This window comes from Anolis carolinensis, chromosome 4 (genome assembly GCF_035594765.1).
Source record: "Anolis carolinensis isolate JA03-04 chromosome 4, rAnoCar3.1.pri, whole genome shotgun sequence".
Lineage (NCBI taxonomy): Eukaryota > Metazoa > Chordata > Lepidosauria > Squamata > Dactyloidae > Anolis > Anolis carolinensis.
In genome coordinates, this window is record NC_085844.1 from 2,900,094 (window position 1) to 2,927,896 (window position 27,803).

The following is a 27,803-nucleotide window of genomic DNA, read 5'->3' on the forward strand; positions in this document are numbered from 1 at the left end:
AATAACCCGGGCAATCCCAGATATCCAAGCTAGTCCAGTATCAAATCAAGCCTCCACTTTACGCAAACTCCAAGATGACTTAACTGAGGCTGCCATATTTTACCATAACACAGAATCATACAGCTGGAAGAGACCAGTCCAATTCTGACAGGCAGGAAGACACAATCCAAGCCCTCCCTACAGATGACCATCCAGCCTCTGCTTAAAAGCCTCCAGGGAAGGAAAATCCACCATTCTCCCTGGCAGCATATCCCACTGACAAACAGCTCAGAATTGTCAGGAAATACCTCCCAATGTTTAGGTGGAATTTCTATTAACAATAATAATAATAATAATAATAATAATAATAATAATAATTGTATGTTGATGCTTTTATGTTAAGCTGCTTCGAGTCCCCTTCGAGAGAGATAAAGCAGGGTATTAATCATAATTATAAATATAATAATAATATAATAACAATAATAATTTTAATTGTATGGTGATGCTTTTATGCTAAGCTGCTTCGAGTCCCCTTCGGGAGAGATAATATAATAATAAAATAATAATAATTGTATATTTTGAATTGAATGCTAATGCTATAATAACAGCAACATTTAACAGAAAAACGTACAGACAAAAGCCAAATACATAAACACAAACATCTCTAACAACAATTACATATCAAAAGGAATGAGACACATCCCTAACAGCATATAAACGACAAACAGTACAAACTCAGTAGGTTGCTGTGATTTTTCCGGGTGGTATGGCCATGTTCCTGAAGCATTTTCTCCTGGCATTTCGCGTGCATCTGTGGCAGGCATCCTCAGAGGTTGTGGGGTCTGTTGCAAACTAGGCAAGTGGGGTTTATTTATATACAATAGAGTCTCACTTATCCAAGCTAAACAGACCGGCAGAACCTTGGATAAGCGAATATCTTGGATAATACGGTGGGATTAAGGAAAAGCCTATTAAACATCAAATTAGGTTATGATTTTACAAATTAAGCACCAAAACATCATGTTTTACAACAAATTTTACAGAAAAAGTAGTTCAATACGTAGTAATGTTATGTTGTAATTACTGCATTTACGAATTTAGCACCAAAATATCACGATACAGTAGAGTCTCACTTATCCAACATAAATGGGCTGGCAGAACGTTGGATAAGCGAATATGTTGGATAATAAGGAGAGATTAAGGAGAAGCCTATTAGACATCAAATTAGGTTATGATTTTACAAATTAAACACCAAAACATCATTTTATACAAAAAAATTGACAGAAAAAGTAGCTCAATATGCAGGAATGCTACATAGTAATGACTGTATTTATGAATTTAGCACCAAAATATCACGATGTATTGTAAGCATTGACTAAAAAAATGTGTTGGATAATCCAGAACGTTGGATAAGTGAATGTTCGATAAGTGAGATTCTACTGTATATTGAAAACATTGACTACAAAAATGCCTTGGATAATCCAGAAACTTGGATAAGCGAGTCTTGGATAAGTGAGACTCTACTGTATCTCTGAATAGCCTTGCAGCTTCAAAGCCTGGCTGCTTCCTAACTGGAGGGAATCCTTTCTTAGGGGGTGTTAGCTGGCCCTGGTTGATTCATATCTGGAATTCCTCTGTTTCCTCAGTGATGCAGGCGAAACGTCAGGAGAGAATGCTTCTAGAACATGGCCACAGCAACCCAGTGATTCTGGGCACGAACACATTACAAAACGTACTTTGTTTGGCCTACAACACCCAGAATCCCTCCCCAGCTATTATGGCTGAGGGGATTTTGGGAGTTATAGTCCAAAAAAATACAACTTTCCCGTCTTTTGCTCCCTCAGGGGATTGTAAAAGTTACTTTCATGGGACTCCAAAACCCAGAATTCCTCCCCACAACACTCACTTGGTCTCCTGACTCCGCTTTGCCCGAGCCGGGCCTTCCCTCTGCGAGGCTGGCTTTCCTTTCCCAGTCAGCCCAGCCTCGCCGCCATGGCAACCGGACACACTTCCGGCCCCAGAGCGGAAGTGAGGTGCGCTCGCCCCGCCGCCATGTTGGATGAGGCAGAGAGGAAGCGAGACGAGTGAGCAGGCCAAGTCCGGTTATATATGTATGCCTAATCTATACTTATGTGTACTATAAATATATTTGTGTAGGCATTCCATAAATATGTGTGTGGGTTTAATTTTAAAGTGAAGTAAACAGAAGGAAAATAAATATTGAATATAATTAAACTAATGTATTATATATATATATATATATATATCCGTTGTATCTATATTTGTGTGTGTTATATGTATATATAATATATATGTATGTCTTATTTATGTATACATACATGTCTGTGATGTGTATACATTATGGTATGTGAGTGATATGTATGTGTTATATCTGTATGCGTAATTACATGTATGTGAGTAATACATATGTATACACTATATGTATGTGAGTGTTATATATGTATGCATAATTTCATGGATGTGAGTAATACATGTGTATGTAATATATGTGTTATATATGTGTGAGTGATTTATATTAGTGATATAATGTATATATGTATACATTATATGTATGTGAGTGTTATATCTGTATGCATAATTTTATGGATGTGAGTAATACATGTGTATGTAATATATGTGTTATATATGTGTGAGTGATTTATATTAGTGATATAATGTATATATGTATACATTATATGTATGTGAGTGTTATATCTGTATGCATAATTTTATGGATGTGAGTAATACATATGTATGTAATATATGTGTTATATATGTGTGAGTGATTTATATTAGTGATATAATGTATATATGTATACATTATATGTATGTGAGTGTTATATCTGTATGCATAATTTTATGGATGTGAGTAATACATATGTATGTAATATATGTGTTATATATGTGTGAGTGATTTATATTAGTGATATAATGTATATATGTATACATTATATGTATGTGAGTGTTATATCTGTATGCATAATTATATGTATGTAATACATGTGTATGTAATATATGTGTTATATATGTGTGAGTGATTTATATTAGTGATATAATGTATATGTATACATTATATGTATGTGAGTGTCATATATGTATATATAGTTATATGTATGTGAGTAATACATGTGTATGTAATATATGTGTGAGTGATTTATATTAGTTATATATGTGAGTAATACATGTGTATGTCATATATGTATCATATATGTGTGAGTGATTGATATTAGTGATATATGTATGCATAATTATATGTATGTGAGTAATACATGTGTATGTCATATATGTGTTATATATGTGTGAGTGATTGATATTAGTGATATATGTATGCATAATTATATGTATGTGAGTGTTATATATGTATGCATAATTATATGTATGTAATACATGTGTATGTCATATATATGTTATATATGTGTGTGAGTGATTTATATTAGTGATATAATGTATATATGTATACATTATATGTATGTGAGTGTTATATATGTATGCATAATATATGTATGTGACTGATATAGGTACATTATATATATGTATACATTATATGTATGTGTTATATCTATATGCATAATTATATGTTTGTGAGTTATATATGTGTATGTAATATGTGTGAGCGTTCTATGTGTATGCATACTATATATGTGTGTGTCATGTATGTATACATAGTGCATATATATATATATATATATATATATATATGTACGTTAGTTATATATATGTATACATTATATGTAAGTGTTATATCTTTATGCATAATTATTTGTATGTCAGTTATATATCTGTACGGAATATATGTGTGTTAATACATATTCTTTATGTATGTTTCATGTATGTACAGTAAAGTCTCACTTATCCAACGTTCTGTATTATCCAATGCTGTCTGCCTTTTAGTAGTCAGTGTTTTTGTAGTTAATGTTTTCAATACAGTGCGATGTTTTGGTGCTAAATTGTAAACACAGTAATTACTACATAACGTTACTGCGTATTGAACTGCTTTTTCTGTCAATTTGTTGTAAAACATGATGTTTTGGTGCTTAATTTGTAAAATCATAACGTAACTTGACGTTTAATAGGCTTTTCCTTAATCCTTCCTTATTATCCAACATTTTTGCTTATCCAAAGTTCTGCTGGCCCGCTTATGTTGGATAAGCGAGATTCTACTGTATGTATATTTATTTACGGTATTTCTATTCCGCCCTTCTCACCCCAAAGAGGACTCGGGGTGGATTACAATGCACACTTACATGGAAAACCTTAAATGCCATTTATAGACATACAACACATTGTTGCACCCCAGCGAGGGTCCACCTTGCTCTCAACACACACCACTGAGACAGACTTGGCATAAACAGTTTATTGGTAAAAAGGTAGAAAAAGTAAAGGCAAAAAGGCAATAAGGAAATGCAAACAGAATCCAATGTCCCAGAAAACAGCAAGTAATTCCTTAGATGACAAGACTTAAAACAGGAACATGATCTTCAAAGCAGAATCCAAAGTACATGATACAAACAGGAAAATGAGTGCAAGAATGTTTTCCCAAAACACATAGGCAAAACCTGAACGAGGACTTGAGGCTTGAAAACAGGAACAAAGCAGGCTATCTTGCTCTGAAAGCAAAGTTGCTTGATCTGAAATGTGTCCCCACATTTCCCCTTATCTACCCATCCTTACAAGACGTGAAGGCATTCCTTTGACCTTGGGTTCCCAGCCTTTTGGCAGCAATCCTTAGTGAACGTCTAGGGCAGGAGTCCTCAAACTTTTAAAGCAAAGGGCCGGTTTACAATCCTTCAGACTGTTGAGGGGCCGAATTATCATTTGGGAAAAAAAAAACCCAACAAATTCCTAAGCACACTGCCCATGTCTTATTTGTAGTGCAAAACAACAACAACAACAATGAAAGAACAATACAATATTTAAAAATGAAAACAATTGTAACCAACATAAACCTATCAGGATTTCAATGGGAAGTCTGGGCCTGCTACTGGCCAATAAGATAGTCAGGTTAATTAGGATTGTTGTTGTTGTGTGCCTTCAAGTCATTTCAGACTTTGGGCGAGCCTAAGTCTAAAATTAATTATTTATTCATTTACTACATTTATTTATTACATTTATATCCCACCCTTCTCAGCCTGAAGGGGACTCAGAGCAGCTGTATGTACATACAATATATTATATTATTAGCATAGCACAATATTAGCATTATATATTACTATATTGAACCACTATACTGTAATATTATATGTAATATATATCATATAATTAATATTATTATATGGTATTATTAGTATTATATTTGTAGGAGCCTCGGGTGGCCTAGGGGATAAAAGCCTCCTGACTTGAAGGTTGGGCTGCTGACCTGCAGGCTTCCAGGTTCTAATCCCACCCGGGGAGAGCGTGGATGAGTTCCCTCTGTCAGCTCCAGCTCCATGCGGGGACATGAGAGAAGCCTCCCACAAGGATGGTAAAACATCAAAAACATCCGGGCAATGTCCCCTGGGCGACGTCCTTGCAGACGGCCAATTCTCTCACTCCAGAAGCAACACCGGTTGCTCCTGACACGAAAAAAAGTATTATATTGTATGACATTATAATATTACTGTATTATCAATATTATATGTATATACAATATATTATATTGTTTAAAATGATATAAAATATTATATTATAAAACTGAGGGCGGGGGCCAGGTAAATGACCTTGGAGGGCCGTATCCGGCCCCCGGGCCTTAGTTTGGGGACCCCTGGTCTAGGGAGTCTGGTTCTCAGATGCAGCCTTGCTTCCCTATCTAATTGACCTTCCTCTTTATCACTTTCAGAACCACCTGGCTGTTGTTGATTTTCTCTGCCCTCCTCCCGTTCTGAGAGCTTTGACGCGTCATACTGATCTGAAGCCTCTGTTATCTCATCTTGGCCTGCTAGCTCATCTTGGCTTCCTGCCTGCGGCCTGCTCAGAGTTTCTTGCTGCTCAGACTGCCTAACATTTTCAGTTTCAGACTGTGAATACCCAAATCGCCCTTCATAATCAGACTGAACCACAACACACATACAGACAGATAGAGATACAGTGTGTTCCCTCGCTGCTTTGTGGTTCGCTTTTCGCGGACTCGCTGTTTCACCAGTATTCAATAAATCTTAATGTAAACCATTTATCGCGGTATTTTCGCTCTTTTGCAGGTTTTTTGTAGCGTGCACAGCTCCTCCTCTCTGCTCTTCCGTTTCACGTCGGACTGTCGCATGTGCGTTGTTTCCTCCTGCGGTGTTGTGTGCGCTATTCAAGCCCTACGATGGCACCCAAACGTCCTGCAACTGTTTCTGGCAGCAAGCCAAAGTGTAAGCGAAAGATGCTGACCATAAAAGAGAAAATCGAGCTTCTCGACATGCTCGAGGAAAGGAGATCGTACGCTGCAGTTGGCCGCTATTACGGGATCAGTGAATCAACGGTTCGTTATATTAAGAAGGAAGAGAAGAATATCCGGTCTACAGCAATGGTGACTTTCAACAAGATGGCGAAAAGGGTGATGACTCCTCGTAATAAGTTGATCGTAAAGATGGAGTCTGCATTGGCCTTGTGGATTCATGATTGCCGTAAGGAAAATATTTCCTTGGATACGAACACCATAAGGACTAAGGCACTGCAACTTTATGACCGGATGGCAGAGAATACGGAGGACCAAGAAAAGGAGGACAACAAGGGTTATGAGGCAGGATCATCCACATCCACCAAATCAGAAAAATTCGCTGCCAGCAAGGGCTGGTTTGATAAATTTCAGAAGCGCTATGGACTTAAGAGCGTTGGTCTGCATGGAGTGGGTAAGACCGCTGCCGAGGAGTACGTGAACAACACATTCAAGGAGATAATAAAAGAAGAGGGCTGTCAGCCAGAACAAGTTTTTAATATGGATGAAACTGGGTTATTTTGGAAGAGCATGCCACCTCGCACTTTTATAATCAAGGAGGAAGCCACAGCTGAAGATGTGAATGATCTGCTTGACGTGCACGGTCAACCGTTGACAGACAAAGGCCTTGAGGAGTTGACCAAGTCAGCAAGGGAAGAAGAGAAGGAAGAAGAAGAACGGGCTGAGGAAGAGGAGGTGGTTGGCTTAACGCTTGAGCGTCTTGCAACCTTGCAGAAAAAGGCTCAAGAACTTCAGCAACTTGCTGAAGAATGGGATACAAATATGGTTCGTTCTTTGCGGTTCAGGGATTCCATTGACGGCTGTATGTCGGCGTACAAAACCATGCTAACCCAGGCAAAGAAGCAGCACCAGCAACTCCCCATAGATATGTCCATAACTCGCACAAAGACGTCTGTGACGACGACACCTTCAGCGGAAGTACCTGGGGAGGGTTTATAAAGACTTAAAATAGTATACTGTATATTGCAATTGCTAAAATAAAGTATAAATATTAAAATAAAAATAGTGTCCCTACTTCGCGGATTTTCATTTATCGCGGGAGGTCCTGGAATGTAACTCCCGTGATAATTGAGTGAACACTGTAATTCAATATTCTTCTGTTGTGGGTTCAGTCTGATGATGAAGGGGGATTTGTGTTTATGCAGGCTGACCAAGGAAATGTTGAAGGCTCTGAATTGTCAGAGAGGCCGCAGCCGCAGGCTAGCAGTGAAGCAAAAGTTTGTGGTAAACAGACTAGTAGTGAAACAGAAGTCAGTGATAAGGGTGACCTTTCACAGGATTCAGAACATCAACAAGGCCCAGGTGGCTCTGGCAGCGAGTCAGAGGAGTCTTCCTTAGATAGAGATACAAGGTTAAGGTTAAGAGTTCATTATCCCAGATGTTCTCTTAGGATAGCTGGTAAATGTGTGGGAACTCAAGGACAAAGGAATGCTTTCTTGGCCTGTAAGCATGGTTAAATAAGGAAAAACAATGAAAGATTTCAGACGAAGCAACGTTGATTTTGGAAGCTAAGTTCCTGCCTTGTCTATGCTCATGGAAAAGAATTCTTGCTTTTGTTCATATCTGGATCCTGGGTTTTGGATTGTATTTTGGAGTTCATATTGCCTTGTTTTCAGGACTGATTTGCTATATTCGAGACTTTGAACTATATTCTACAGATTGCCTTTGCATTTTGATTATTGCTTTCTTTACTGCTTTTTATTCAGACTTTGCTATCTTTTATTAATAAACTTTAAAAAGTCTGCTGTGGTGGAGTGTGAGCAAGGTGAACTAGTGCGCTCAATTCCAGCCACAGGGGGAGCTGTTGCTTCATTCACTATGACACCAAGTCCTTTTTGATCGTAGTATTTCCTCCTTGCTCTTTGATCGCCGGCAGTTTTATGGTGTCTTAAATTAAATTAACCTCCCTGCTTAAACGGTCTCTAATTTATTTACTCACAGCTGCAGCTGTTTTCAAACTGCTTAGGTGGACAGTCAGTTAGGCTATTAAACGGTCAGGTGCTCAATCCAACTTGGGTTTTGAACTTGTCACTTTTCGGTCGGCAGTGATCTATTGCTGCTGGCAATTAACTAGCTGCACTACAGCCCGGCCCTAGTATATATATATGTGTGTGTGTGTGTTTGATATATGTACGTTAGTGATATATATGTATACATTATATGTATGTGAGTTATATGGAGCCCCCAGTGGCGCAGTGGGTTAACACGCTGAGCTGCTAAACTTGTTGACCAAAAGGGCGGTGATTCAAATCTGGGGAGCAGAGTAAGCTCCCACTGTCAGCTCTAGCTTCTGCCAACCTAGCAGTTCGAAAACATGCAAATATGAGTAGATCAATAGGTACTTCTCCGGCGGGAAGGTAACAATGCTCCATGCATTCATGCCAGTGGCCATATAACCTAGGAGGTGTCTGCGGACAACACCGGCTCTTAGGCTTAGAAATGGAAATTAGCACCAACCCCCAGAGTTGGACACGACTAGACTTAATATCAGGGGGAAAACTTTACCTTTACCTATGTGAGTTATATATGTGTACGTAATATATGTGTGTCAGAGACAGAACGCCAGTGAGTAAAGCAAAACTCAGTTTATTGAGATAACAAAACTAAAAATGCCCGTAGGAGACAAAAAAACAGGGCAAACACTTGACTTCAGTGTGATAGGTAACAAAAAACAACTCAGATTGAGCTTAAACAACTCAAAGGGAAAAAACCGGGTTAAACAGAAGTATAATCCGGATTAAATCAAAAGTGCTTACTTCAGCCTGGCAAACAATGCAAACAAAGGAGGATCAACAGGAGTCAGAATGTAAACAACAGACTGGTAGCAGATTCCTCTCTGCTACTCAGAAACAGCAGGAGACTAAACCAGGCTTGTTTATTCCTCCCTGCAGCGAAGGAAAACGTGGTCGTAGTCAGGATTCAATTTAAGATTCAACAGCCAACGATATCCAGGTCCAGGCTCAGCAGTCAGGGAAACGGCAGTCAGCAGGGTCCCAATCCGGTCCAGAGGTCAATAACCAAACGTAGCCGTCTAGGAATTCAAAGGTCTCACCGATAAGCAGCAGAAGGGATAATCCAGAATCGAAGTCAGACAGTCCAGCATCAATCCAGTGTGAGTAGGTATTGCCCGTCAAAAAGACAACGGAGGTCCAAGCTATTGAGATTAAACACAAGTTGCACAGAGAAAAACCCCGCACAGTTCCTCCCGCCGTCGATGCCCAGTGTCCTTGGTAAACTTACGTATCCAGCAACGAATCACACCCGTCTTCAGGAAGTTCCCCAACAAAAGCCCAAGCGTCCGTCCAGATTACCTTGCCCAACGCAATTAGACATTGATCCCAAACCCCAATTTATCCCAGTTCAAGCTCATCATTGCTGTCAGCTGCCATCCCAATTCCAGGCGCCCCAAACTCATCATCCTCATCAGAGCTAAAGCACCTTTGACTACGCCCCACAGCATCCCCAGCTGTGGATCCCGCTCCATCCCTCCAGCCAGTCCATGGGTCTGATCCTGCAACCCGCCACTCACCTCCCATGCTTTCATTGCCTGTTTTCCCAACACCCAAATCCTCCCTCACGCGAGTCCATTCCATGTCATCCTCCTCCGAGCTGGCCATCTCTTCCTCCAAACCCTCAGAAAAACCCTCAAATGAGTCCTCATCTGTCGGGTCTGTAAACAAATCCCGGAGCCGTTTTCGTTCACGCTCCTCGAAAGAGTCTGACTCTCGAGGAGTCTTATGCCCCCTTCTTCTATTATCGGAGCCCGAAGGCTCAACCATAACACTGTGTATGCGTTATATATCTATATACAATGTATATGTATTGGAGGAAGAGATATGGATACTTAACATATAAATATATATGTATGTGTTTCTATTCTCTCTGTATCCACTATTGTTTATTTGTCCATCTTGACCAATTTGCAGGCCTTCCTCAGCCATTCACTTTGCATTGGGATAACAGATAACAAATTAATTCCATCTCAGTGCATAAACTGTTCACTGCGATTATCATGCATTGTAGTCATCTTTCCTTTATTCTTGCATTCCCAACAAAGAAAACTCTAGTGTTGAGTAGCCATGAAGTTGCAATGCCAACCAGTGAGGGTATCTGCACACAGGTAGCCTGGCTATTGTTGCCTGGAGGCACTCTCTATGGAATGATATCCAGGGTGGGAAAAAGGCCCTTTGACTGTTTGAAGCAAGTGTGAATGTTGCAATGAGCAAGTTTGAATTAGCATTTGAATACTCTTGAAGGCGCAAAGTCAATCAGTGAGGGTATCTGCACACAGGTAGCCTGGCTGTTGTTGCCTGGAGGCACCCTCTATGGAATGATATCCAGGGCGGGAGAAAGAACCCTTGATTGTTTGAAGCAAGTGTGAATGTTGCAATTAGCAAGCTTAGTTCACACTGAGTGGCCATGAAGCTGCATAGTCAATCAGAGAGGGTATCTGCACAGGGGTAGCCTGGCTGTTGTTGCCTGGAGGCACCTTCCGTGCAGTTATTTCTAGAATGGGAGAATGAACCCTTGTCTGTTTGAAGCAAGTGGAGATGTTGCAATTGGCAAGCTTGAATTAGCATTTGAATACTCTTGAAAGCGCAAAAGTCAGTCATAGTGGGTATCTGCACAGAAGCAGCCTGGCTGTTGTTGCCTGGAGGTATCTTCTATGGAATCGTGTCCAGGATGGGAGAAAGAACCCCTGCCTGTTTGAAGCAAGTGTGGATGTTGCAATTGGCAAGCTTGAATTAGCATTTGAATACTCATGAAGGTGAAAAGTCAATCAGTGAGGGTATCTGTATAGAGGTAGCCTGGCTGTTGTTGCCTGTTTGGAAGGTGTTAAGTGGCAATTTGATTGTTTGCTGGCTGGAACTCCCCTGTTTTCTATTTACTTGATTCTGGTGTTTTTCAATAATGGTGACCAGATTTTGTTCATTTTCATGGTTTCTGTTGAAATTCTCCACATGCTTCTTGTGGATTTCAGTGGCTTCTCTGTGTCGTCTGACATGATGCTGCTCAGAGTGGTCCAGCCTTGCTGTGTTGTCAAATAATATGCTGTGTCCAGGTTGGTTCATCAAGTGCTCTGCTATGGACAGCATGATGCTCGATGATGCGCCGCCGATGTCACAATGGCCGGAACCAGGTGGTTGGGTAGGATGAGAGCCATGCTCTTCAGCCACACACCCTCGCCATAGCCACTCCTTGGCTGAGCATTGGGACTCCTCCATGGCCCAGCCTGGGCCCATGCGCTGGGGGCATAGCTCTCCCAACGCGTGCCATTACAGGCAGGGCCACCAGCAGACGGATTGGGCCACCCAGGGCCCTTATTGCGGGGCCAACGCCATAGGGAATGGTTGGGAGGGAGACCCCGACTTCGGCAGCCACAGCAGCAGGGAGTCCGAGGACCACGAGATGTCGGCAGCATCCACCATCGCAGGTGCGCAAAGGAAGGCTAAACAATCCCTTCGGAGCCATAAACACAGAAGGGAAGGGTTTGTGGGGAGGAGAGAAAGAAAGCTCATGTCTAGTGATTGAATTTATAGGGTCTAAATCAGGCATGGGCAAAGGCTGGCCCTCCAAGTGTTTTGGACTCCAACTCCCACAATTCCTAACAGCCGGTAGGAGTTGGCCAAAGTCTACCCATACTATTGGATAAACACTAGGCTTGTCCGATCGATGAAAAAAATGTTTCAATTCTCGTTTCTAAAGTAGGGGGCGCCGGCGCTTCGATATAGAAACTATTTCCGATTTTTTTCCCTCAAAAATTTCGGATATTTCAGAAAATTTGTAATGTTTCTAAATGCTTCTAAAATGGCGGACGCGCATGCGCAATCACCAAAAAAAACAGCACCTGGGGGGGGACTTTTACAGAGTTCTCCTGCCCTCATTTCTTGAGCTATCCTAATCAAATTTGGTACAGTGGGAGAACACATTCAACCCTCCTAGCTCACAAAATTGCAGAACATTTCCTGTATCCGATTTTTGGCGAATTTTCATAGCTTTTATAATAAACTATTTTTTAATAATTGAAGAAACCTGTTCCTGGTTTGAAAGTTTTATTTCCTGTTCAATTGTGGTTTTTTTCAATGTGAAAGTCCTTTTTCTACTTGTGTAACTTTGTTTCTGTGTCCGATTTTCCCTTTGCAATATTTTTAAGGAAGAAGGACACTGGAAATAAATGCTATGTCTTGCTATGCGCTCCCAGAAGCCCTAAACTCAATGCCTTTGTTAGGAAATGTACCTGTGACCATTTAACGAAACATTAAGAGACAATTAGATAATGGGCCAACGATGGTTCAAAATACATTGCCGGTTGCGCCATGAGACAACGTCTCGGAATGTGTTTCAAAAAGCGAGAACAATCCGAAATAATTCCGATATAAGAATCAAAACGATTTTTTGGACAACCCTAATAAACACAGATGTCTATTCTAAACAATGTAATGAGCTATACAAAACACAATAATGGTTCAAAACACAAGTAGTACACAATATGTATATTAGAGCATCATATACATATTACATTCACAGAATCAATGCTCAGTCCTATGGTATATAACCCAAAAGTATCAAACTCAGTATTATAAATCAAACAAGATGATATAAGTCTCTGCAGTCCTAAAAGGATTTGATTGGCTTAAAGGCAAACCAATTCAGAGTCTCTGCAGTTCTGGAAGGATTCCTCAGGACTCCACAGGTTTTGAATCAATAGTAAAGCCAAGGAGACCGAATCAATGCTGATGTAGATCCTGAGTAGCTGGTTATTGGCTGGAGTAAGTGGTAATACCCTGTTTCCCCGAAAATAAGACACCCCCAAAAAATAAGACCTAGTAGAAGTTTTGCTGAATTGCTAAATATAAGGCCTCCCCCTAAAGTAAGACCTAGCAAAGTTTTTGTTGGGAAGCATGCCCAGCGCCTGCCAAACAGAAGATCAGAGCTTGCAGGATTGGTAAATGTACATACCAGTTGTACATGGAAATAATGGTAGTAACAAGAAATTCTTGATAGGGTTCACAGTTTGTCTGGTTATGCTGGTTTGTGATGACAACTACTGTACAGTATATAATAAATGTTCATTTTTTTGTTCAACAATAAATGTGAATTCTTCTTCATGGAAAAATAAGACATCCCCTGAAAATAAGACCTAGCACATCTTTGTGAGCAAAAATTAATATAAGACACTGTCTTATTTTCAGGGAAGCACGGTATGGCCATTTACATCTTACTAAATATAAGTCTCTGCAGTCCTAGAAGGATTTAATAGCTTAAAGGCAAACCGACTCCACAGGTTTAGAATCAATAGTAAAGCCAAGGAGACAGAATCAGTGCTGATGTAGATCCAGTCAATAACCAGCTACTCAGGATCTACATTACTATTGATTCAAACATGTGTTTGTGTCCTGTTGGAACCTGACTGTCTCCTGGGATATTTGCTCTCCCTCCCTGTTGTAGAGAAGCTCCAGATCAGGGGTCCTCAAACTTTTTAATCCGAGGGCCGGTCCACAATCCTTCAGACTGTTGAAGGGCCGGATTATCATTTCAAAAAAAAATACAAACAAATACCGATGCACACTGCATATGTCTTATTTGTAGTGCAAAAACAACAAGAAGAAGAAGAACAATGAAAGAACAATACAATATTTAAAAATAAAAACAATTTTAACCAACATACATTTATCAGGATTTCAATGGGAAGTGTGGTCCTGCTTCTGGCCAATGAGATAGTCAAGTTAATTAGGGTTGTTGTTGTTGTTGCCTTCAAGTCATTTCAGACTTTGGGTGAGCCTAAGTCTAAAATGTATTTATTTATTTATTTATTATTTATTTACTGCATTTATTTACTACATTTGTATCACACCCTTCTCACCCCAAAGGGGACTCAGAGTGGCTTACAAATTATATGTACATACAACAGGGGTCCCCAAACTAAGGCCCGGGGGCCGGATGCGGCCCATCGAAGCCATTTATCCGGCCCCCACAGCACAAGGGCAGAAGGGGGTTGGGCTAAATGACCCAAGAGGCCCCTTCTTCTCTTACAACCATTATTATTATTATTATTATTATTAGTAGTAGTAGTAGTAGTAGTAGTAGTATTAACATTGAGGCTGGGTGGCCATCTGTCAGGGATGCTTTGCTTGTGCTTATGGTGCACAGAGGCAGAAGGGGGTTGGACTAAATGGCCCAAGAGGTCTCTTCCAACCCTCTTTACTATTATTATTATTATTAACATTGATTCTGGGTGGCCATCTGTCAGGGGTGCTTTGCTTGTGCTTTCGGTGCACAAAGGCAAAGAGGGATTGGATTCAATAGCGCAAAGGGTCTCTTCCAACCCTCTTATTTATTATTATTGTTGTTGTTATTATTATTATTATTATTGCTCGGTAGCCAACTATAGTCTGGCCCTCCAATGATCCGAAGGTTCGTGAACTGGCCCCCTGTTTAAAAAGTTTGGGGACCCCTGACATACAATATATTATATTATTAGCATAGCACAATATTAGCATTATATATTACTATATTGAACTATACCACTATACTGTAATATTATTAGTAATATAGAATATAATATTATTATATGATATTATTAGTGTTATATTGTATTACAGTATAATATTATTATCAATATTATATGTATATACAATATATTATATTATAAAACTGAGGGCGGGGGCCAGGTAAATGACCTCGGAGGGCCGCATCCGGCCCCCGGGCCTTAGTTTGGGGACCCCTGCTCCAGATTGTCCCATTCTTATGTTGTTTACTCCTCCGTAGATCTCTCCCAGTGCTTCCAAGGCTGCAGCCTCCGTAACCGCAAGAAAGAGTTCGCCGACCTGCAACGGCACCGTCTTTGCCGGGAGAACCCGGGCCTGTGCCACCTCCGCCACAGCCTCACGGGCAAAGGAAGAGCGTCGGAGGGTCTCCGCCGGAAGCAAGACGGCAGCAGGCCTTCTGTGGCCGTGAGCAGCTCGGCCCGGATCCTGCCCCAGTGCCAGCTCAGCCACGTCCAGCGCTGCCAGGCCTGCCAAGCCTTCAACCGGGACCAGAACGAGAACGGCTGGGCTCCTTTGCAAGAAGAGGGCCCCGTCGGTGCAAGTGAGGCTCACCGAAACGTGAGGACATCCCTTTCTTCTGAACGCCTTGGCAAAGTCCAGCACTGGCTGGAGCAGACCTGGGAAGAACGGCCACCAGAGCCGGACTGTCGGAGATTGCCAAAACAGAGGACCCAACGCCCGGAATTATGCCCTGCTTATGGGGGTCAGAAGGAAAGGGAGACTTGGAGCAGAGATGCTGGAGATGACCGGAGGGTGGACTCTACTGTGGACACCAGGCACCGGTGGAGGAGCCATCCAGGAGAGAACTGTCAGGTGAGGGATCAACAGGAGAGCAGGCTCAACGGGTGGCCATCTGTCGGGAGGGCTTGGATTGTGTGTCCCTGTACAGCAGATGGGCACGGATAGGGTGGCTCTTGAGAGCTCTTCCAACTCTATGGTTCTATTAGTATCAGAAATACTTTTTTAACATTAAAAGGGTTCTTTTATTCCACAAGTATTAGGTGCTCTACAGAGAAAGAAGGTATTTATTTATTTACAGCATTTATATTCCGCCCTTCTTTCTCACCCCGAAGGGGACTCAGGGCGGATCACATTACACATACAGGCAAACATTCAATGCCTTTTAACATAGAACAAAGACAAGACAAATATAGGCTCCGAGCGGGGCTCGAACTCATGACCTCCTGGTCAGAGTGATTCATTGCAGTTAATTGCACTGGCTTGCTCTCCCGCCTGCGCCACAGCCCGGGCCTTCCCTGTTTCCCTGAAAATAAGACAGTGTCTTATATAAATTTTTGTTCCCAAAGATGTTCTAGGTCTTATTTTCAGGGGATGTCTTATTTTTCCATGAAGAAGAATTCACATTTATTGTTGAACAAAAAAATGAACATTTATTATATACTGTACAGTAGTTGACATCACAAACCAGCATAACCAGACAAACTGTGAATCCTATCACGAATTTCTTGTTACTCCCATTATTTCCATGTATAACAATCTATGATACATATATTTACTGATCGTGCATGCTCTGGTGTTCGGTTCGGCGGGCATGCTTCCAAACACAAACTTTGCTAGGTCTTACTATCGGGGGAGGCCTTACATTTAGCAATTCAGCAAAACCTCTACTAGGTCTTATTTTCTGGGGATGTCTTATTTTAGGGGAAACAGGGTAGACACACACAGAGACCCTATATTACTACATTGGGGACACAAACAAAAGGGATATTGTTGTGAGTTTTCCAGGCTGTATGGCCATGTTCCAGAAGCATTATCTCCCGACATTTCCCCCAAATCTATGGCAGGCATCCCCAGAAGTTGTGAGGCCTGTTGGAAACGAGGCAAGTGGCGTTTGTCGCCGAGGAGCTTTGTCGACCTTAGACATCCTCCCAATCAAATCGCCAGCATATCCTTAAGGGCACCTTTTATTACCTCTTCACTTAAAATCGTACCTATTTATCAACTCACACTTCTCTTTTCGATCTGCTAAGTGGGCAGGGAGCTGGGGCTGACGGTGGGTGCTCATCCAGACCCGGGCTTCAACTGCCAACCTTTCGATTAGCAGGATTTTCTGAAGCTAGCAATGTAGCCCACTGTGCCAAGCCCAGTCCTTGCTAAGCCTGGCCCCAGATCACTTCTCCCTAAGTCTGTCCTCAGAGGGATTCATAGTTTCCAGACCTTTGATCATTTTGTTTGCCATCCTCTGGATACCTTCCACCTTGTCCACCTGCTTCTCAAATTGTGTTGTCCAGAACTGGACGCAGGGTGAAAACTGACCAAAACAGAAGAGAGTAGGACTATCACTTCCCTCTATCTGGACACTAGATTCTGTCAGGAAAGGGCTAAATTGAGACACATCAACCTTCAGTCTCAATTTTCCTTCTTCTCTAGCAATCTCCTTAGATGCACAGACATAAATCCACACTTCTCATCTGTCGGCAGAAGCCAATGGTTCTCATATTTATTGAAGTACAGTAGAGTCTCACTTATCCAACATAAACGGGCCAGCAGAATGTTGGTTAAGCGAATATGTTGGATAATAAAGAAGGATTAAGGAAAAGCCTATTAAACATCAAATTAGGTTATGATTTTACAAATTAAGCACCAAAACATCATGTTATACAACAAATTTGATAGAAAAAGTAGTTCAATACATGGTAATGCTATGTAGTAATTACTGTATTTACGAATTTAGTACCAAAATATCATGATGTATTGAAAACATTGACTACAAAAATGCGTTGGATAATCCAGAATGTTGTATAAGCGAGTGTTGGATAAGTGAGACTCTACTGTAATTACAATATTTACATAGCATGGCCGGAATGTAACCTTTAAGCTTCCGACGAGATTGATAGCAACGAGAGAATCTCCCTATTTCCCAACTGTCGACACCCACATTACAGAGCAGTGATGAATGTCCTGTTACCTATCCAGAAACTATATACCATTTCCCTCTAGCAATAACTCACTCTCTATGCACTTAACTCTTACACTACTGGAATGCTGCATTACATTGCGCACGCACACACAGTTTGCTTTAAACCATAAGTGAAATTTCATACTACAGAATACATTCCTCCAACAGATTCCTATTGATACAGCCTAGAATCACACTGGCCTTTTTAGCTGCTACGTCACACTCTTGGCTCAAGTTCAGCTTATTGTCTCCTGATACTTCTAGATAGATCCCTTTCACATAGACTGTTTCCAAGCCAGGTGTCAACCTATCCGTTCCATATAAGGAAGCTGTTAGCACATTCAGTCTAATGTTAATAGTTGTTTATTCTCTCATTCTCACATGACTGCAAACCGGTTATATCTGAAGATGTCTAAGCTGTGTACAACCATAATAAAGCATGCAACGTGGAAACAGTACTTAGAACGGAGAAGCAATATTTACATTAGCCATACAAGAAAGGGTAGGCCAGAATGCCCCAGGGAAGTTTGGAAAGACAGATAAGCCATCAACAAGTTTACAGGCATGGGCCAACTTCAGCCCTCCCTCCAGGTGTTTTGGACTTCAACTACCGGCTGTTAGGAATTGTGGGAGTTGAAGTCCAAAACACCTGGAGGGAGGGCTGAAGTTGGCCCATGCCTGAGTTAGAATAAGACCAAGGGTATTTCTGCACTGTAGCCTGAATGCAGGTAGACACCACTTTCATTGCCACGACTCAAAAAAAGTGAAAATGCGTGTGTATATATGTATGTATCTACCTCAAAGTCTTCTACATGGCCTGATGGATTTGAACTAAACTTTTCTTGGCTATGGGGCAGGCATGCATGCATGGGGTCTGGGGCCAGCGGTGGCCATAGCTGTTGTGGTTCAGTCTGATGATGAAGGGGGATTTGGGTTTACGCAGGCTGACCAAAGCAATGCTGATGAGGGAAATGTTGAAGGCTCTGAATTGTCAGAGAGGCCGCAGGCTGGTGAGGAAACAGAAACTAGTGATAAGGGTGACCTTTCACAGGATTTAGAACATCAACAAGTTCCAGGTGTCTCTGGCAGCGACTCAGAGGAGTCTTCCTTAGATAGAGATACAAGGTTAAGGTTAAAGGTTCATCATCCCAGATGTTCCCTTAGAATAGCTGGCAAATGCGTGGGAACTCAAGGACAGAGAAATGCTTTCTTGGCTTGTAAACATGGGTAAATACGGGAGAAACAGGGAAAGATTTCAGACAAAGCAATGTTGGTTTTTGGAAGCACATCTTCCTTGTTTTAGTTCATGAAAAAGGATTCTTTGTTCATGCCTGGAACCTGTGTTTTGGATTATACTCTGAAGTTCATGTTGTCCTTATTTTAGAACTGATTTCATATATCAGAGACTATATTCTGCAAATTGCTTTTGCCCCTGGATTATTGCCTTTTTGACTGACTGCCTTTGCATTTGAAATATTGCTTTTTACTGACTGCCCTTGCTTTTGAATGACTGCTTTCTTTACTGCTTTTTATTCAGACTTTGCTATCTTTTATCAATAAACTGTTTGAACTTAGTCTGCTGTGGTGGACTGTGTGTTAAGAGCAAGGTGAACCAGCGCTGAGGTGCAACAGATGGTATGGTATAACACAGACATGGGCCAACTTGGACCCTCCCCCCAGGTGATTTGGACTTCAACTCCTACCATTCCTAACAGCTTCAGGCCCTTTCCTTTTCTCCTTCAGCCTGAGGCTGTTCAGAATGGTGGGAGTTGCAGTCCAAAACACCTGGAGGGAGGACCCAAGTTGGTCCATGCCTGGTCTAGATGGATGCACAGAGAAATAAATAAGATGAACTTGAACTCTTAACTACCACAACCAGCGCTGAGGTGCAACCATAGCCCCTGTCTCTTACTTTACACCCCCTTTCTTTTCTCCCATAGGCACCTGCGCGGATGGTGCCCCGTGGAGACGCCAGCCCTTCTCCTGCCACTTGCACCTGCCTCTTCTGCGAGCAGCAGAGACCTCGCGCCACGTTGGTCTCCGGCAAGAACCAGCGCGACCCTTCCGTGGCAGAAGTGGCCGTCCTCTTACAGGCGGAGAAGCGCGTGCCCCGGATCGTGGAGGCCTTTGAGCGGAGGACCCGGTGGGAGGCCAAGATGGCCCAGGAGGAGCAGGCCTTCATGCCCGCCGGGCCCAGGGAGATGGACAAGCCCATGCGAGGCCACCGCCGGTCCAGCAGCGCCATGGCCCACAGAGCTCACGGCAGGGAGGAGGAAGAAAGGGGGCATCATCGGGAGTCCCGGGCCCGGGTCCCCAGGGGGAAAGCAGCCACACAGCCAAGGAGGTGCCCCAGTTTCATCGACAGGCTGCGAGGGATCCACTAGGTCCCTGGGCTTACAAGGCTGAGAGCAAAGGCATGGAAGAGAAGCAGTGGTCGGCACAGCCTGGCACCCCTGCCCTCCACAAACAAGAATGGACCCAAAGAGTGTCAGGACCCATCACTGGTGCAGGAGGTGGTCAGTGAAGAAGGGATCTCAGCAGCAGTGATTGGCATTGCTTGGCATCGCTACCCTCAAGTAGGAAGATTGTCATCAACGTGACCAACGATGGGGACATCCTGGCACCCTTGTCCTCCACAAGCAGAGATAACAACCCAAAGAATGTCAGAACCCACCTTTGGTGCAGAAGCTGGTTGATGGAGATGTGATACACAGCAGGCATTTCAGCAGCAGCAACTCCAGGTTCTCGGGTGGAGCAGTGATTGGCAGAGACACATAAGTATGGAGACACAATCCCAGAAATTGTCAAGAAAGTGGTCAATGGAGATAGCTGCACCAAGCCCTGGGTTTCAGCTAGCCTGGCTTGGCATTGCTGTCCTCCACATGGATGGAGATACATCTCCAGAGAATGACAGGAACCCACCTTTGATGCAGAAAGTGGTCAATGGAGATGAGATACGGAGAAGGCACTGCAAGTTCTCAGTTGGACCACTGATTGGCCTGGTCTCACCTCTCTGCCCTCCAAAAGTATGGAAATACCTCCCCAAAAAGGTATCAGGAACTGACCTTTGATGCAAAAGGTGTGTGATGGAGATGTGGTACGGTAAAGACCTTGCAGCAGAAGATCCAGGTTCTCAGCGAGATCAGGGATTGGCACAGCCTGGCACTCCTGCCTGCTACAAAAACGGAGGTAGCACCCAAAGAGTGTCATCAGCTGGACTTGCGATTGGCCCAGCCTGGCATCCCTGCCCTTCACAAAAATGGAGCTACAACCCAAAGAGTGTCATCGGCTGGACCAGTGGCTGGCACAGCCTGGCAATCCTGCCCACAGTTATGGAGATGCAATCCCAAGAGTGTGAAGAACTCATCTTTGGTGCAAAAGATGTGACATGGAGAAGGCATGGCGGCAGTAGCAGGCTCCAGGTCTCAGCTGGGCCAGTGAGTGGCACCACCTGGTTCCCTTGCCCTCCATAAGTATGCAGATACAACACAAAGGATGCCTAGAACCCAACTTTGGTGCAGAAGGTGGTCAATAGAGATGTGATATGGGGGTGGCATTGCAAGAGTAGGCTCCAGGTTCTCCGCTGGACCAGTTATTGGCACGTCCTGGCATCCCTGCTCTCCATAAATAAGGAGATGAAAACCGAAGAGTGCCAGGAACCCACCTTTGGTGAAGAAGAAGGTGGTCAGAAGAGATGTGATATAAAGAAGGCATTGCAGCAGATTTCTCCATGGGGCAGGAGGTAGACGGCCAATGGGGCCAGGATGGAAGAAGCCATTGGGCTGGGTCTTTGTACTCAGTGGAGGACACCAGTTGGGTAGTTTTTCTCACAAGGGACACCGACCAGTCTATAGGAATAAACGGTGGCTGTGAATCCAGATGTGGCCTCAGAAGTCTTCTGTTACTGCCCCACAACTGTCACATCCCCACAGCATCCCCCACATCAGGGAGGGCTCATTCTATCTCATCCTGACACAGGAGAGCGGTAATCCAAATAAAGGAAATACAGTAGGAAAGTTTGGGAAGAACGAGGCCACTAGGCTTCTTTTTTTCCACTTCACCTCTTTTGCTCCTTATGTGTTGTAGGTTTCTAATTGCATTTTTTTAAAATGTTGTGGGCTGCTTTATATCTCAGTCAAGAGACAATAGTGGTGTAACATCGTCATCATACTGTATTTTGATTTTGTTTTTCCCACTCTGCTGCTATTTAATTGCTTTTTAACTTTTAGTGCACCTTTTAAACTTGACTAGGGTGGAGTGTTAGCCACCTTGAGTTCCCACGGGAAGAAAGAGGGGATATAAATACAGATCATCATCATCATCATTGGAGGAGAAGAATGGCAGCAATTTTGCCACTTTTTGCCCTTTGCCCAACTCATCCTCCATGCCAATCTATGCCATGGATCTATGCATAGATTTGTATACTGTTCAATGTATTTATGCTGTTGTTTTTGTAAATTGTGCTGGTCGGGCCTTGCTCCATGTGAGCCGCCCCGAGTCCCCACGGGGAGATGGTGGCGGGGTATAAATAAAGTTTTTTTATTATTATTATTATTATTATTATTATTATTATTATTATTTTATTATGACACAGCAAACAAAATAGACATGCTGGATTTCATTATTATTATTATTATTATTATTATTATTATTATTATTATTATTATTATTATTATTATTATGGCAAGGCCTTTTTTCCTAGAAATTGACTTCTGGAACACTTCCAGTTGGGGTAGGGAGGCTTATGCCAGACCTGATATTATTATTATTATTATTATTATTATTATTATTATTATTATTATTAATCAACCAACTTTATTTATATCCTGCCTTTCTCCCCATGAGGACTCAAGGCAGCTCACAATCCCACACTTTAGTCCAGTTTTAAAAAAGCAGAATACAAATGTTATAAACAATTAAATGGGCCAGGCTTTAGCACAGCAGGTTAACAGCTGCAGTAAATCTTATCAATTGAAAGGTTGACAGTTCGAAGCCCGGGTCAGGGTGAGCTCCTGGCCTTTAGCCCAGCTTCCGCCTACCTAGCAATTCAAAAGCAAAATGTAAGTAGATAAATAGGGACTGCTTTTAAAAGCTGGGTGGTATTTTAAAGGCACCCATTGGAAATGCCACAAAAATGCTGACGATTTGATCAATGAGGAAATTTACGAACACAGCTCTTTGGCAGGGAGGTGGAGTGACAGCACACCCACGTTGCCGGAACTGAGCACAAGCCTCCAAGATGCCGAAGATGGGAAAAGCCTATATATGCCCACCTCTATGAACAATTGTCTGTTTTGTCAGTGTATAAACGGGACCAAGCCCAGGGCCTATGGTGTTTGGGGATTGCGGACTTATGGATTGGTCTTAGGCAAGGAACGCTCAGAGGTGGTTCCACCAGGTCCTTCCTCTGAAATAGAGCTTCCAACACTTGGTAATCGTTAGAAGTCCTTTTAGAAGCTTCTTCTTCTTGGACTACCACATCCAGCATGCAGGCTGGGTGGTTGTGGGAATGGCGTTCCAGAAAGGCACCAAGAGGCCTGTGCTGGCCAGGGAATTCTCGAAGCTTCTGTCTCCAAAACATTACCCTATGCAACACGATTTTTGCTCCTGGGCTACAAATGTCATTTCCTAATTGATTCTATCCTTAAAACATGGGAAAAGTTTATTAAACTGCCAAAACTTTTTTACTGCAGGAGGGAGGGACATCATCCTGCAGCACATTTTGCAATAATTATTCAGGGAATAACTACTCCCTCGGTGGCACAGCGTGTCAAAGCACTGAGCTGCCAAACTTGCGGACTGAAAGGTCGCAGGTTCAAATCCGGGGAGCAGAGTGAGCTCCCGCTGTTAGCCCCAGCTTTTGCCACCTAGCAGTCCGAAAACATGCAAATGTGAGTAGATCAATAGGTACAGCTCCGGCGGGAAGGTAACAGCGCTCCATGCAATCATGCCAGTGGCCACATGACCTTGGAGGTGTCTACGGACGTGCAAATGTGAGTAGATCAATAGGTACCGCTCTGGCAGGAAGGTAACAGCGCTCCATGCAATCATGCCAGTGGCCACATGACCTTGGAGGTGTCTATGGACGTGCAAATGTGAGTAGATCAATAGGTACCGCTCTGGCAGGAAGGTAACAGCGCTCCATGCAATCATGCCAGTGGCCACATGACCTTGGAGGTGTCTACGGACGTGCAAATGTGAGTAGATCAATAGGTACCGCTCTGGCAGGAAGGTAACAGCGCTCCATGCAGTCATGCCAGTGGCCACATGACCTTGGAGGTGTCTACGGACGTGCAAATGTGAGTAGATCAATAGGTACCGCTCTGGCAGGAAGGTAACAGCGCTCCATGCAATCATGCCAGTGGCCACATGACCTTGGAGGTGTCTACGGACGTGCAAATGTGAGTAGATCAATAGGTACCGCTCTGGCAGGAAGGTAACAGCGCTCCATGCAGTCATGCCAGTGGCCACATGACCTTGGAGGTGTCTACGGATGTGCAAATGTGAGTAGATCAATAGGTACCGCTCTGGCAGGAAGGTAACAGCGCTCCATGCAATCATGCCAGTGGCCACATGACCTTGGAGGCGTCTACGGACGTGCAAATGTGAGTAGATCAATAGGTACCGCTCTGGCGGGAAGGTAACAGCGCTCCATGCAGTCATGCCAATGGCCACATGACCTTGGAGGTGTCTATGGACAATGCCGGCTCTTTGGCTTAGAAATGGAGATGAGCACCAACCCCCTGGACTTAAATTCGGACAGTGTTGGTCAGAGACTGGATTTCAGTTTCCGTTTTCCCATACAGCTTCAGGTCATCCATGTACATCAGATGCAAAATTTTGTGAGATTTCTATCGGTTTGATAGCCGATATTTGTTTTTTGTAAGATTGTTGACAGAGGGATCATGGCAATAATGAAAAGCAGAGGGGACAATGAGTCTCCCTGGAAAATTCCTCTTCTGATGTTGACAAGTCCATAGCTTTCATTTCCAACAAACAGTTCAGTTTTCCAGTGCTCCATCACGTTTTCAATAAAGGTGCCAACGTTTTTACTAATCCCGATGGCATCCAGGCACTTGATGATCCAGCTGTGTGGGAGTGAGTCAAAGGCTTTTTTTATTATGACACAGCAAACAAGATAGATATGCTGGATTTCGTATCACAAAATCACAAGTCAAACACTTCCCAAGTGTCTAGGACTGTGTGATGTATTTTCAGATGATGCGTGCAGATCCCAGTAGGGTGGCCTTTTGCAGTTGGCAGATCATGATTTTGTCAATGTCTTATTGTTTCCAAATGCCAGCTGAGATCTTTTGACACGGCACCCAGTGTGCCTATCACCACCGGGACCACCTGCACTGGTTTCTGCCAGAGTCTCTGAAGTTCAATCTTGAGGTCCTGATAGCAGCTGAGTTTTTCCTGTTGTTTTAAGCGTCAGGGGAAAACCTTTGCCTAATCCCATCATTGAGTTTCAACCCATTCAGCCTTGCTTGTGCTACAAAAACAACGAAGTTTCTGGAGTAGAATAACTTCTTTCAAAGTAAGAACGGCATGAATTTGCATTTTTTAATTAATTTTATTGTAAGTTATATTTTTATTTATTATATTTTATTATTTTCTTGTATTATTTTTAGTTATTTTCTGTTATTCTAGTATTTTATTGTATCAATTTTTTAGTGTTTTTTTTTATTGGGTTGCTAGGAGACCAAGTTGGAGGAGCTTAGCCTTCTAACTGGCAGCAATTGGATAAAAGCAATTATTCCTCTCTCTCTAATTAGGACTTTATTTTTCTTTTCTTTTTGTTGTATCAACCTAGAGGCGTGGATGATGGGTTGTGTTGTCAAATTTCGAGGTTGGGGGGCCTGCAGTTTTGTTGTTTTGTGGGTTGCCATGATGCCATCACTCTTTTATATATATAGATAGAAGAGGACTCAATCTGTGTATGTGGAACAATCAAAGAACTTAAGAACATTTATTGTTTATGAGAAGAGGAATAAATTCATCCTACAAGAGAAAAATATTGTTTCTACTGTGAATGTAACAGTTCTTTATTTGATTGTTTAACAACTCCTTTTGTATTTGTTTTCATATTGATGTATTGATACTAAATTTAGGTTTAATGATTTCTGTATTATTGTAATAAGTGGATAATTGTCTTTTTAGTTCCAGGGAACCCATTTTCTTCTTTTTTCTTCTTCTTTTTTTTAATAAATAAGGAATGCCACTCAGAAACAGGGGAACTCCAGACAGCAAACAATCAAGTACCAGTTAACACCTCCCAAAGAAAGGATGCCTCCAGGCAACAACAGCCAATAAATACGCTCACTGGTTGATTTTGCAGCTTCTTGGCTACTCCATGTTAAACAAGCTTGCTAACTGCAACATTCTCCACTTGGCCTCATTTCCAACAGACCTCTGAACAAACCTCTGAGGATGCCAGCCACAGATGCAGGTGAAATGTCAGGAGGGAATGCTGCCGGAACATGGTCATGCAGCCTGAAAAAATCACAGCAACCCAATGCATAACAATTTGTTTCAAAGGTGTGGCTGGATAGGTCTTTCCACATTTTTATAAACAGAAACTCTTGCTTCGGAGTATTGTGGAAGTTCCTTTCTTCGAGGCTTTTAAACAGAGGCTGGATAGCCATCTGTCGGGAGTGTTTTGATTGTGCCTATCCTACATAATAGCAGATGGTGGCTTCCAGCTCTATGATTCCATCTTTGGAAGGTTTTAAAGAGAAGTTAGAGGGCCATCTGTTGGGAGGGCTTGGTTTGTGTGTATCCATGCCTGGCAGATGAGAGTTTGACTGGATGATCTTTGGGGGTCCCTTATAATTCTAAAGGGGGGGGGCAGGAAGACATCATTCCACCATGTCTTCTATGTCAATATAATAACATATAATACTAATATTATGCTATACTAATAATATAATATATTGCTTATGCATATAATATTGATAATAACATAATGTAATACAATATAGTAATAACGATAATACACTGTTATAATTGTATATTATATATTACGTGTAATATTACTAACAACATTGCAATATAATGGTATAGTACAGTATAGTAATAAATAATACTTATATTGTGCTATGCTAATCTATATATATATATATATAAATGTAATGTATGTTTGTAGGACCAAGTTAACAACAAAACCACTGGGCCAAATCACACCAGATTTGGCCACAATACTCAGCACTTTCCAAGGAGAGACCTTGCAGCTTCAAAGTCTGGCTGCTTCATATTTAGGGGACTCCATTGTTACCCAACTTGAATACCATTGAATAGCCTCACAGCTTCAAAGCCTGGCTGCTTCATACCTAAGGGATTCCATTGTTACCCAACTTGAATACAATTGAATACCTTTCCAGCTTCAAAGCCTGGCTGCTTCATATTTAAGGGTCTCCATTGTTGGCCAACTTGAATACCATTGAATAGCCTCACAGCTTCAAAGCCTGGCTGCTTCATACCTAAGGGATTCCATTGTTACCCAACTTGAATACAATTGAATACCTTTCCAGCTTCAAAGCCTGGCTGCTTCATATTTATGGAACTCCATTGTTGGCCAACTTGAATATCATTGAATAGCCTCACAGCTTCAAAGCCTGGCTCTTTATACCTAAGGGGTTCCATTGTTACCCAACTTGAATACAATTGAATACCTTTCCAGCTTCAAAGCCTGGCTGCTTCATATTTAGGGGACTCCATTGTTGGCCAACTTGAATATCATTGAATAGCCTCACAGCTTCAAAGCCTGGCTCTTTATACCTAAGGGATTCCATTGTTACCCAACTTGAATACAATTGAATACCTTTCCAGCTTCAAAGCCTGGCTGCTTCATATTTAGGGGACTCCATTGTTGGCCAACTTGAATATCATTGAATAGCCTCACAGCTTCAAAGCCTGGCTGCTTCATACCTAAGGGATT

At 42.3% G+C, this 27,803-nt stretch overlaps 2 protein-coding genes across 3 annotated transcripts in view; one reads left to right on the forward strand and one right to left on the reverse strand.

The window, feature by feature from the left end:
* The window catches only part of ppp1r16a (protein phosphatase 1 regulatory subunit 16A), an 89,340-nt gene extending 87,361 nt beyond the window's left edge, over positions 1–1,979 (reverse strand). The window contains exon 1 of the mRNA XM_062979876.1: positions 1,886–1,979. The gene's annotated coding sequence lies outside the window, so the exon portion shown is untranslated. The remainder of the gene's footprint in view (positions 1–1,885) is intronic.
* On the forward strand, positions 1,915–21,741 carry LOC100560209 (uncharacterized). Of its 2 annotated transcripts, XM_062979877.1 has the most exons (4): positions 1,944–2,090; positions 6,153–11,828; positions 15,164–15,756; positions 19,804–21,741. In XM_062979877.1, the coding sequence occupies exons 2-4, from the start codon at positions 11,618–11,620 to the stop codon at positions 20,245–20,247; spliced, it is 1,248 nt and encodes a 415-aa protein (XP_062835947.1). In that variant the 5' UTR covers positions 1,944–2,090; positions 6,153–11,617; the 3' UTR covers positions 20,248–21,741. The 2 variants fall into 2 exon arrangements, with proteins under 2 accessions (XP_008120970.2, XP_062835947.1); XM_008122763.2 differs by lacking the exon at positions 6,153–11,828 and having other exon boundaries at positions 1,915–2,090.
* The last annotated feature ends 6,062 nt before the right edge of the window (positions 21,742–27,803 follow it).

Coding starts and splice junctions, on each gene's coding strand:
- LOC100560209 (XM_062979877.1), top strand. CDS start 11,618: ATGGCCCAGCCTGGGCCCATGCGCTGGGGGCATAGCTCTCCCAACGCG. Junction 11,829..15,163: donor GGCAGCATCCACCATCGCAG/GTGCGCAAAGGA, acceptor ACTCCTCCGTAG/ATCTCTCCCAGTGCTTCCAA. Junction 15,757..19,803: donor ATCCAGGAGAGAACTGTCAG/GTGAGGGATCAA, acceptor TTTCTCCCATAG/GCACCTGCGCGGATGGTGCC.